Consider the following 13222-nt stretch of genomic DNA (forward strand, 5'->3'; position numbering starts at 1 on the left):
AAAGTGTGTGTAAGAACATTAAACTCATGAACTCTCGTGCTCTGATTTTTGTCATTGAATTTCACCAACATTTTAAAACTTGCCTTAAATTGTCAGCATTTAAACACCGTACTTTAATCAATAACATTATAGGGGGATATGGCTTTCAAACAAGGTATCATTTTTGAAAAGAACTTCCTATCTGCATCCTTAGTTCATTTCATTTTACCTGCCAACTTATTTAACTGCACAGTAAGCAAATAGTTCTGCTTTCTCATACATAGTATAAAATTGCTACCATGTTTTAATTCTTACACTGAAACCTTCTGGATTTTCCCAATAATGCACCTGAAGTTTTGATTGCTCTCTAATCTTCTTTGCATGAAACCATGAAGATCATGAAACCATGACAGTAAAAGCAAAGCTGAAACTTGCTTTTCTGTGAAAACTGATCTGAAAGTACATTATGCACTTACCTAAGTTTTCTCCACCCCAAACATCCATCATCATGTCATACTTCCCCAGTTCTTCAAAATAGGATTTGTCCATCACAAATAACCCACCAGCTATCATGGGTGTCCTAAACAGACAAGAAAAATTAAATTAAATACTTACAGAACCATGAACTGGGAGGTAATTGATTTGCATCTCAAGGTTAATATCTCCTTGAAAAAAGCTGCAATGTTTTCGAAGGCAACTAAGTTTACATCCATCATGTCAAAGCTTGTCTGCACAACATCATGCAACATTTCTATGGCATGTACAGCATTATAACTACCACTGCCTCAGAAGCTGAATTTCCAAAACTCCCCTTGGTTCCCAAGTCCCTTATTTAAAAACTGGGAACTTGTGCCAGCAGTAAAACATTAAAGTTTTGTTGCTGTATTTTTAGCTGTCAAAACATATAAAACATCAAATTTTAAAATAAACATGACTTTTTTTTTTCTTTAAGGTTAAATAATCTACAGGGGAACTGTTGGGTGGGGGTTTTTTTGCTTTCTTTTTTGTATGCTTTTTTTAAACACTATTTGTGAGAGCATCACAAGGATGCACAAACATGAATGAAGTTACCATATTCTTGAAAGCTAGCTAAGGTTCATTTCTAGACTGATAAAACAAGTTTTAGCTCTGTTTAGTCACAAGCTACTTGGCCTGGATCCATTTCTGTTTTAAATATGTCAAGTCTAACTGTAAATATACAGTTGCTACACTTCAATGCATGTCATTTACAGTAAAATATAAAATGCTACAGATAGGAAAAAAAAACCTAAATGAAATTCCCTTAAGCAAAAACAGAAAGGATACAAATTCTGTACTACTTTGCTTATTATAAACTATAATCTTGAAAAACGGGGACTGTCTGCACTAATTGTCTCCATTTGAATTGAATTTTCCCAACTGGTAATATCACTTTTCGTTTCTGAGATGGTGACATGCACAAAAGTAAGTCTCATACTCCTGAGTTAAAAAACAGAACAGTATTCGTGGTAAACTTTGCTTCAAGCTATGCTCTCATCATGTCCTACAGCAATATTACACTCTGCCTGTTTTAGTATGCATTTAAATCAGATAAACCAACCGATGCTAATCTATTTGTACTGAAGATCTCTGATGGGAACAGATTCCCATGAAGATGAATCAATACATTTTTTTAATTAAAAAAAAGCATTATCTATCAAATGGAGAATCAGTGATATAGACATACTTTATGGGAGCAACTGGGTTTCCTTGCCGTGCTCTTCTTTGCTCTGGTGTCATGTAATCCCATTTGAATACCAGGTTCCAGTCAAAGCCTTTAAGAAGAAAACAGAGTAGGATGTTAAGACTGTGGTCATTATTCATGTTGTAGTAATGTAATATCAAACAAAATCACTGGGAAGGAAATTTACACTTGCACAATCTTCGTGGTAGAAAACAAACGAGGAGGAGCTCGAAAGAAAAGAAGTTGAACAGGAGAATAAAAAAGTAATCTAAATAATATTGATTTTTCTTGTTGACATTTATTACACAAGGTAAGAAACCCAGTAGTAGATGAGAAAGCATAAGTCACAAATACATGAAATAATGGATTCGTGTGTAAGTCACACTGAACATCATGCAAAGATCTTCATCCCTTTACAATTGCCCTTAACAGTTCTTATTGTACTGTTGCATCTCAGCTGTTATGATCATGCTTAGGCTTACAGAAACTTTATACAGCACTCACTGCTCTTCTCTATCAGCATTGGTTCTCTATCACAAAGGTTACAGCAGGTTATGTAGCTCTCACTTCTCATTAACATCCATACAACTGCATCCTTTCCTACTGCATGCTTCTACATGCATCATTTTTGAAATTCAGATCAGTGCTATAGAGACAAAAAGCTTAATCATCTTCTGCACACATATATATGTGTGACTGCATGCACACAAGAGATTGGTTCTTTTGTGAGCTAAGTACAGAAGCACAAAGATCACCAGAAAAGGGAAGGCCGAAGTCACAGCAGCTTTCTACCTGACATTTTGAACAGCCTTCCTTTAGCCACCAATACAAAAAAAAAGCCAACACAGCAGGTGCAAGATAAACTTCCTACGGAAACACTAACTGGTTTTGAGCTACGTTATGCCTTTAGGTATGAACCTCTATGGAAAAAGCTCCATGAGCTGTACAGCGATCTCCCAGTGTACCTAGCAAACCAGCCTTACAAAGACTGTGGACTGCCAAAAGCATTTAGATCCTATGAGGTCATGTAATAAATGATTTCCAGATTTCTGTTGCGCAGATGTCAATAGTTTTCTTTCTTCAGTATGAAGATAAAGCAATTATTTTCTGGGGAAAGTAGGAAAAAAATTTAAGCTAAACAGGCAACAGACTGTCTGGATCTGTAAATGTGCATGGTATGGATTGATGTGGAGAACTAAAATGAAAATTGCTTAGTTTTCAACTCCCAAGATATGTCTATCTCACAGAAGCTACCCTGAACACTTTTTGCAACATGCATGGCAACTCTACAGATTTAAGGTGTAAAACTGTACAGTGTTACACTGTAAAAAATGAAAGATCATCTAAATACTCCTAAAACTCCAAGTTTCAAAGCATTAAAATGGCTACAACTGATAGCAGTGCAAAGCCTCCACGATGAGAATTAAAACTAACTCCAATATTTCCCTGCAGTTAAAAAAAAAAAAAATTCATTGCATCATACATCCCCAGCAAAATTACTTGCATCTGGGAAGAACTGAAAAACTCTACTGTTCCCCAGCACAAGTGGTAGAGATAGAGTTACGTACACCATAGTGAACACAAGGGGTCTCTTTTGGAACACAGCACTGCATTGCAAACTCGAAACAAGTGTATAAATTGTCTACTCATAAAAAAACTGTTCTTCTGTCTCCATTTTCACTGAGGTTGGGAAAAAGCACTCAATGAGATAGTATCAGTAACTTCGTAAAAGGAATATTTTTAAACACAAGTGCATATACAGTATGAAATTCTATCATGTGTAAACTTCATAATAGGCATATCCTAAGTTATTAGAACTCTGTTAACTACAATTTAGTCCAGTAATTAAAATGCTACTCAGGGTGTAAATAGTTTTGTAAGCCTTCTTCCTTCCAAAAAAAAAAAAAAAAAAAAAGTAATATGAAGTGCACGGATTTAATAGTGGCCAGCCATGGGAATTATTTCAGTTCTGTCCACTTCTAAGTCTGTAGCATTTGCTAGATTGCTCGTCTTGGGTGATTAAGTCTTGCAAAACAGAGCAGGCACAAATGCTGTCCCAGCTGTCTCAACTCTCCATGTTTAAGCCACGCAGACACTATATCGAAGGTTGAAAGCACGGTTTGATTTCCATGTTTAGACTTGGCCTCAATGAAAGTGTCCTGTGATGCCAAATGCTGGAGTGCCCCTAACGTGCTAATCTGTCCTTTGGGATCTGAATGCGACTATATTATTCACATTTGAACATACCACCAAATAGCATTCAGACATTGCTATGTGAAAAATTTCTATTGTTAAAAGGCAGCTTCTCACTTCACAGCCCAGAAGTACAGAGGCTCAATGCGCTTTAAAGAACCTATTGTGTATAAGAGAAAACGAGCACTAAAAGGAGAAAAAAAATGGGAAATATAGTTCATAGACAAAGCAATGAAAAGCAGCAACAAGTAGAATGATCGCTCAATCCTCTCCCAGTTCAGTTGGAAAGAATTAAAGAGCATGAACCCCACAGGAACCAATCTAAGGTTTCAATGAAAACTCCTCCTCCCACTGCAGACAACAATAAGAGCTACATAATGGTATAGAGATTTCCATAGTTGCTGCATAATGAATAGATTGGGCAAAAGCCTTAAGGTTTTAATAAAGCTAGCACACAGATAATAGCATAGTATTATAAATTAGCATACTGTGAATATATCCATGGCAGACATCTTTTCAGAACGCTAATTAAAAGGATACAGAAACTTTTACCTCAAGATCATGACTGGAACTTGAAGCACATGCAGCATTATGCAAACATTACTTTAGTTTACTGGAACAAACACTTGGTGCCCAGTTATGGACTAGGATTTCACATACAGAAGGAGCTTAAAACTACTACCTCACTTGAGAGAGCCCATTCAAAATAAGCTGAAAAACTGTGGGAACAGTACCACATAATTTCAATATTGTGGCTTATCTTACATCTGTTCTACAGGCAGCACAGTTTCTAGGGTTGTGGGAACAATTATTGTGGATCAGTTATGGGACAACTATTCTAAACGCTAGACACCTGCTAATAGTGAAACTAAATTTAAAAACTTAACAAATAAGGATTTTACTGCAAACTTGTCTTTCCTCTTTTGGAAAGAAGGGAGAGAATCATTTTTGAGAGTTTCACAAAGCTCTTTACTACTTGCTGTTAACAGTTTGCATTAACCAGACAACAAAACCATAGCTTTTGTAAACAGAATTTAACAGGAAATTTTCTAACAGTAAAGATATGAACACTACAAATTTCAAGGTTATGTGTTACTCTCTTCACAATTACAGATCATGGGTTAAAAAAAAAAAAAAAACACCTTTCCTTTTTAAAAAACAAACACATTCCAGAGGTTTCTGCTTTTTCACAAGAGATCAATTTTTAAGCAAACCAGCATCTTAAAAAAACCTCATAGGCACCGCATTGCTGATGGACTTCTGAACTAGAGAGCAAATAAACTGTCGTCTGTAAAAAGGGAATCATAAGCTCTTCCAACCATAAGCTGCTTCTAACACTTACACAGCACTGCAAACATTCGAGTGACTCCTGTGCATTGGTAAAAAGCAGCATAAACTTATAAGAATTGGTATAATAAAGACAAACTCTTGTAAAGTAGAATGCAACAAGGCCATTTAAAATCTAAGCCTGGAAACAGTCGATATATAGAAATTAAGCTAGATATGCAAAAGGTAAGAGCAGTGTGTTAATTGCCCATTCCACAACTGCAGTGACCACGAGCTTTGACTTGTGATGCTTCTTATTTTATTTGTATTCCAGCAGAGGTACATACCGCCTTTTAAATCAGCTGACGCCCCCACGTACTGGAAGTTGTCCATATTAATTACATCGATAATAGGAGACACAACTCTGGTCTTGTCCTAAAATAAATATTAGAAAGTGATATTGAAATAATGAAACCAATATATAAGGATTCAGACAGGATAAGACGTTGCAGAGTACAGCAGGATTTCATGAATACTGCTCCCCCACCTTTTCCCCTGCTTCTGGTTCTGAGCAGCATTGCTCACCACTGCTTCATTCAGAGAGCAGAAACCACATTACATAGCTAAGAATCCTCTTCATATTCCAGCCTACCTTACACACAGGTAAACCTCTTCTGGCTTATCTGTGAAGAAGGCAGCAAACTTCTATTTCAAAAGACAGACAGGCAAACAGCATTTTCATTCTTACTTTTCAAACCAGTGCAAAGAAGAGAACCATCTGGGTAATTCATATTTTCACAGCAAATTCCTAGCCCATAAGGTAGTGTGATGTTATTACTATAATCTTTAAGGGACATTAAGGCCTTTCCACAATCAGAAAAGTCTTAGGTTAATGATAACCGATTTCACCCCAGAAGAATCACACTTCACAATCAGATAGAAAATGGGGAAAAAAAAAAAAAATCCTCCTAAACTAATGAACGCTATTAATCTCTGGCAGCCAAAATTCCAGTGGCATAGATTCTGCATTCCTCTGTCTGAACTTGGTCTCATATACTATTCTAAGCAACATTAATTACCTTAGCTCATGTGTTTGTCAAAGTAGCTTTTAAGTTAAAAAAAAAAAAATAAAAATCTTTCCAGTAACTCCACACACATCATGCATTGGGATCATAAGACATCTGTAATCTAAGAGAAAATCATCTAATATTAGAAACACAGTGTCATGGTTAAACCAGTTCTTCTCCACGAGGTACCTCTTGAGGCAAAAAAGAAAAAAAAAAAAAAAAGAAAAAAAAAGATATATTTACAAACTAAAGTATAACTTCTATGGTAGTTTGATTAACAGGTAGCTTGCATTCGAAGTAGAACTTTAAACACCACAATTTAGCAACAGAGCATAGGTAACTTCAGAACAGTAAAATACCAACTTTGTGAATACAAAAATGCTTTAAACGAACAGGATATTTTGGTAACTATCTTACAGAGAAACTGTTCTTATGGTTAAAAACAATACTAACCTAATCGTCCCCACTGTAAGAATCTATCTGTAAAGTATTGCTCCAAACAACAATGCATATATTCTAAACAGGTTCAACAGTGCATCCATGGCTACTGCAGTATTATACAGAACAGCTGGTACTAAATTAGCAGGAGAATATAGTGTGAGCTTGTAACAGGAGGCCTGAAAGCAACTCTTTTAGACAAATGATTTTGTTGGTCCAAAAAGGACATTAAAAACACCCATTTTCATTTACTGAATCTTAATTACTCAATCTGTACAGATTTTAGTAAGCCCAAATTAAATAGCTGACATATACTACATCATTCTACATAAGTAAACAAAAGGTCACTTTCCCCCAAATTAGCCAGAAGGAAAATCTGAGTTGTGTCTCCAGCCAAAATCTGAAGACTGAGCTAAAAGCTGACAACTTGTATTGCTTCTACATTCCTTTTAAGTAGAACTTGAGCTATACAACATGAGTCTTTATGAAGGATATAATGCAAGATGTGATCATGACTTTCACTAGCTATTAATTATCTTTGGCCTAAAGCAAATTAGAAACACAAATAAAAGACGACACTGTCCTATTCTGCTATTGATTACATCTTCAGCTCACATTTCTGTTAGCTGTAAACTCAAGTCTACATGTTCATAATGCAAGGATACGGTTTTACTAGCAGTAATCCATTTGGGAGGCAATTATGATTGACTGCATCTGAACTGCAAAACACCACAGATTTCTGCTGTGCCTTCCTACAACTCTAAAACACTTCAGGTGTACACATTGTTTTAGATATCTATATGCAGTGTCAAAACTAGAAAACTTCCTTATTTAAAGGCTGATGTCTTCTAAAGATACCCAGCCTACCCAGTATTCACAGTACACCCATCAGCATGACATGAGACCTTATTGCTCCCTATAACTACCTGAAGGGAAGTTGTAGTGAGCTGGAGGTCAGCCTCTTCTCTCGTGTAACATGACAAAACTAGAGGGAATGGCTTCAAGCTGCACCAGGGGAGATTTAGGCTGGACGTTAGGAAATACAACTTTTCTGAAAGAGTGATCAGGCACTGGATTGGGCTGCCCAGGGAGCTGGTGGAGTCACTGACCCTGGAGATGTTCAAGAAATGTTTGGATTTTGTGTTGGGGGACATGGTTTAGTGAGAGCTATTGGTGACTGGTTGGATTGAATGATCTTAAAGGTCCTTTCCAACCTTGGTGATTCTGTGATTCTGAAATAGAAATAAATATGAAATTTCCCTTTCTTTCTTATTCCTTCCTCAGCTGAAGCTGAGGTGGCTTATACAAATCTATGCCCATCTACAAAAACCTCCTCCAGCAAAAGTCTGTACTCTCAAATGATTATACATGATAGAGCTAAATGTGGTGGTAAAAACTGCCTGTCGTCTGTTACATTAGGAAGAGCTTCAGTGAGACTTCAGCTTATCTCCACTACATCCCCACAATGCTGAACAAGCAGGCAAGCACAGTTTCCACACATTCAGGATTTCCTGAGGTCATTGCTGTCGGTCTGATTAATTCTGTCAATATCAGCGCAGTGGCAAACTAGCACCATTTGCAACACTTAACGCGTTACTTAGGCAACTTCATTATTTCTCTGACACGCAAATACCTAGACTGATGTACAACTGCCACTTTCTCAGCCTTGGAAACAAGCTGCCCCCTCCATGCTTCAAAACAATACCTTTGTTCAGCAGCAAAGCAGACAAAATACTTGCACATCCCTAAGGTGACACTTTGCAAGGCACTACAGAATTGTTAATGTAGAGACTGCTAAAAAAGAGCCAGTGGGTCTCTAAGGCAGAAAGAGTTCAAAATCATTCACTTAAAATACTAAAACCTTGCTCTTCTTAAATTATCCTCAAGCACAATAGAAAAAAAAAAAAAAATTCATTACAGTAGAAACCTGGTGTATGTTTTGGAAAAAAATAAAAGCAAAAACAAAATCTTTCTCATCTGATTTTGTTCTGAAGGTTTCATACCATAAAATACAATGGAATACACAATTGGGAAACCTTGTGCTTTCTGATGATGCCAATGGAAAGAAATAGCCCATGAACACTGCAGGTCTCTAGTGACTGGAGTTTTGTAGCAGACTTTCATTTTAATATTTCATAAGGAGGTTATACATGCTCTAGAGAGTTAGACTACCACTACTACTCGTTTTTCTCATAAACAATTGGAAATTATCCTCAAGATTCTGCATACATTGTTTTTCCCCCAATCTAGTATCCAAAAATCTCAAAGCACTTTAAAGATTAAACTTCACAACACTCTTAACAGAAAATACAAATATTTTCCTTTCAGCGATGCAGTAGTTGGAAGTAATTCACTCAAGGTCGCAGAATCTAAGGATATGAGAAAAGAATCCACATATCATTTCTTAATTCTAATTCTTTCCTCTTTTAGGATGTTTTGTGTAAAAATATTATCAGAAGTGATAGACAATTTATAGTTATGCTATGAAAATAGATGAGTACAGTTCTGTACCAGAACCTTCCAATTTCTATTTTTCTCAGTCAATATACTGTAAGAATAGAACAAAGTGATTAGAAATAGGAAATGGAAAAAGCCAAGTAGAAAAATTTTCATAAAATACACCAATGTGTTCAAGACTGTGTGTTTTATCTCCCCCTAATACCCACACACAGCTAGAATATACAAAAGGAAGTCTTGTGCAAATAGGCAGGAAATGTCTCTGCAGCTGGGAGCAAAGTGGAAGAAGGCATATCAGCTGCAGTTTGAACAGATATCTGTCCATTCTGAGTGCTAAAATTTTCACCTTGTATTTATGTTTTCGTTGCTTTAGACCTTCGCTCAAGTTGCTGAAGGAAATTCCTATCAGTATCAATCCCTCCAGGAATGCCAAGCAAGTATGGACAATGAACAAGGACATTCTAACTAGGAAACTAGTTCAAGAAGTAAGCACTGTGATGGATCGTTCTTCAGTTGAAGAGATCTCAGTGCCTCAGGTGACCACATAAGAAGTCAAACACACAGCGTATCAGATAGCATATTTCAGAATGGATTTCAGTCAGACTGTTTCTGGCAGATCTACGTTTTTATACTGTAAAATGCTTAACAAAACTCCTAAAACTCACACAGAATTAAATGCCAAGAGGACAATTCTGAAATTGAAGGAAAAGGTAACCTTTCTGCCACAAAACAGAACAGATTCAGCAGAGCATCAGAGAACGCTGCATTAATGTTTAGTATTCCTGACATGAAAATCCTCCTCGACCTCAAAGTTAGGTAAGGAGTTCATATCTATTCAGCTTCTTGTCACCAAGACCATTAAGAAAATGCTGCTGATTAACATCAAGTAGCATATCATCTGCACTGTGAGCAAAATTAATCCATTTAAAATAACAAAGAACTATCACAGGCTATGTGCAAGCAATATACATTCACTAATGTTTTCTAAGCAGAAAGCTTAGAAGCACCTTTAACAAACTTCATACCTGCTGGTTGGGAACCTTCCCAGGTAAAAGCAAACTGGAATTCCATATAATTTATTTAACAACAGATCAAGAATGGCTCACGATTAGCGTTTTTCACCATGACAATTGTGAGGAGCAAGTTTTTGAAAGGTCTAATAATTCTTTTGCCTCCAAAAGTGGCTGGTACAAAAAAAAAAAAAAAACTAAAAAAACATGCACCAATTTCTCCTATCAAGTATACCACACAATCTCACGTCTTTACTAATCTAGCAGCAATTGAATAGGTTTTATATTCTGTTATGATGAACACTTTCACATCCCAGATTGTTTCAGAAAAATAAATAAGTATGCCAAGAGGAAAAAGGAAAAAAAAAAAAAAAGGGGCAAGCAAAACTACCACTGTCTTCTCGTTTCTCAAAAACGTGGATAGTTCAAACAAATTACACTTGAGAACACTTCCCATATCCTAGAGCCAAGACACTGCTTTAGCAGAAAGCATTTTCCACTCCCTTTTAAAATGTATTTAATGCCTTCAAGTTTATTCTCCTGATTAAAAATTACATAGGAACTACCTTTCTAAGTCTGCGACACTACACTGGCAAAAAAAATATATTGCAAAGTGTTATGCTGCTCATGCTCAAGGGCTCTGTGAGCTCCAAATATTTTTAAAATGTTTAGGTTTAAACTGATTATAGTTATTTCTCCTCTAGAATAGAATTTCAAATGCTGATGTGCCTTAGACAATTTACAGTATTTTGGAATACACAGTAAAACACTGCAGGACCAAAAGGAGTAAGAGAAGTTCCCAGTTGACAGCAACAACTGGTTTTCTTCCTGGCATACTGAGAATATGACTTCATCCTCCCCCTCTCTTTTGGAGGAAATGCAAAGGAAAGCACATGGAGGATAAGCAAGAAACTGGGCACTAACAATACAGAGTAAAACAATTTTGACCAGGAGTACTTTGAAGGAAAGATATTCCAGACTAACATATGTTAAATTAAAATGTGTGTTCACCTGAAAGAAAATGCAATTATGGAAATAGCTCTGTCGTTTCGAACACTCCCTAGCATTCTGTGATTACACTTGATTCACTGTCTGCTTCAGCTGAGTTCCTCCAGAGCACGGAAAAAACGTATAACTCTCAGTCCTGTCACTAGCTTTTCTGGGACACAGGCAAAACATCATTTTCACAGAAGCTGAGAGCCCACAGTCCCTGTTAATTTCCATGAGAATTTTGGTTTCACAGCTCAACCTCTCCGCCATTATCACACTGAATGTTAACGAGGCATAAATATTCAGGGTAAACTGAATTACATTGAGATGATATTGGTTGAAAGGAAGAGTGTTTTGCTCTAAAGATTACTGTGGAGGTCCCTGAAGAACCAAAGAAGCATATATTTGAATCACTTGTGAAGGTAATAACAAATATTCACGTTTTATATTTCTATGTTCACAGATTAAATGAACAAAAAGTGAGTTTTAATCACAGAATACTCTGATCATCTCCATCATCTCACTTCAGAGAAAAAGCTTCTTCAGAAAAATGCATAAAATTAATGTAGTATAAACCAGATGGCTTTAAAATTTAAAAGCTACTCCTTCAGGAAATTACTTTAGAAGAACTCTTTACTAACCTCAGCTACTCTTTCCAAAAGTGGCTCCAGCCAGTGTTCATTGCATTCACAGTGACTATCCAGGAAAGTAAGTACTTTTGCTTGTGCTGCATCTGCCCCTCTGACCCGGGAGCGCATCAAGCCTGAAAAGGAAAAAAAAAAACCAACACAAAAACAGTTGAAGTAGGTTCTGGAAGAAAACAATCAACAGCAGTAAGACAAATTATTGCATTTCAAGATAGTAATGAATTTAATTACTCTAACTCAAGACATGAACACACAAGTTTCATTTTAAAAAGAAAAGATGCCTGTTAACAATTCATAATAAAAAAGCCTACATCCTTAACTACTGTACCCAATTTTACAGGTTCTAATCTTATTTAAACAGAAGAATTGAAGTGCCTTTAAAAAAAAGCAGTCCACAGGGACAGCTGGGTCTGCAATACAGCAGATGTCATTAATGGGATAAATGTTACTTAACATCAATAAGGAAAGCAATTTTTTTTTTTTTTTTTGTCAGATATCCAGAATAGGATTTGATTTTAGTAGCACAACTGAAGGATTAGTGCTGAGTGAATGAAGAAGCCCTACCTCTATGACCGTATTGTAGAACTGAAGATCCTAACCATCTTTCCACACTCCTTCCACTTCCTACTTTAGAAGCCATCAGGAATATCCTGTCCATTCTTCTGTCTGCTTCTTCCAGAAATAACTACACTTTGTTAATTCGTGTTTGAGAGCCTCTCTCCTTATCCCTTTCAACCACTTCTTTTCTACATTTTTTGTAAATCTCTTCTGTTTGTTGTTGTAGTTATCTTTTATGTTCTGTTGTTTGTTTTGGTGGTTTCTTTTGGGGGGAGGGTCATTGCTGTTAGCACTTTTTTTTTTAGTTGTTGCTTATAAATCTCACCTTGAAAAGACTTGTTTAACAGAAAACTTCTGGTAAGAAATCAAAAGACTTCTCAACACCTCATTTACCCAGGTCCCTTCACTGATTTGCCCTGTTCCTTTCTTGCTTTTGCTCTTATTATTTGATCAGTGAACGACTTTACCATTCCTCCAAGTCCCTTGTAAGATTTACATGCACACCCTGGAACAACCCACTGTGTTCTTCAGTCAGAAGAAAGTGAGCTTGTTCTCTCCCCTTAGCAAACTTTCTGCCTGTTTTTCTCTATTACTCTTCAAAATTAACTGATTTCATTTACTTTTTTTTTTTAATTAAAATATTTTTTTAAAAAAAAAAAAAAAAAAAAAAAAAAACCACAAAAAACCTGAACAACCAAACGAGAAACTACCAACTACTTCTTTTCATCCTCTTCACAAAATAAAACTTGCAAAATGTCACTGCCAAAGAGAACAAAAACTTAAGAGTAAATAGCTATAGAACAAGCTTGCTCTGCCCAACGTTCAGCAACTAAACAGCTTCAAGAAGATCCTTGTGCTCTCTTATCATAAGAGTACTTCGGTATTGTAGATATGCTCTGTGGTGATCCTGTGTCA

General features: G+C 36.3%; 1 protein-coding gene across 1 annotated transcript in view; it reads right to left on the reverse strand.

Moving 5' to 3' along the window:
• GALNT2 (polypeptide N-acetylgalactosaminyltransferase 2) overlaps positions 1-13222 on the reverse strand; it is a 94067-nt gene that overhangs the window by 17778 nt on the left and 63067 nt on the right. The window contains exons 7-10 of the mRNA XM_042815562.1: positions 11744-11865; positions 5488-5575; positions 1685-1772; positions 456-559 (exon numbers count right to left, since the gene is read on the reverse strand). Coding sequence (XP_042671496.1) covers positions 456-559; positions 1685-1772; positions 5488-5575; positions 11744-11865 — 402 coding nt within the window. The remainder of the gene's footprint in view (positions 1-455; positions 560-1684; positions 1773-5487; positions 5576-11743; positions 11866-13222) is intronic.

This window comes from Centrocercus urophasianus, unplaced genomic scaffold, assembly GCF_019232065.1.
Source record: "Centrocercus urophasianus isolate 14NV4802_14NV808 unplaced genomic scaffold, USGS_Curo_1.0 seq_10, whole genome shotgun sequence".
NCBI lineage: Eukaryota > Metazoa > Chordata > Aves > Galliformes > Phasianidae > Centrocercus > Centrocercus urophasianus.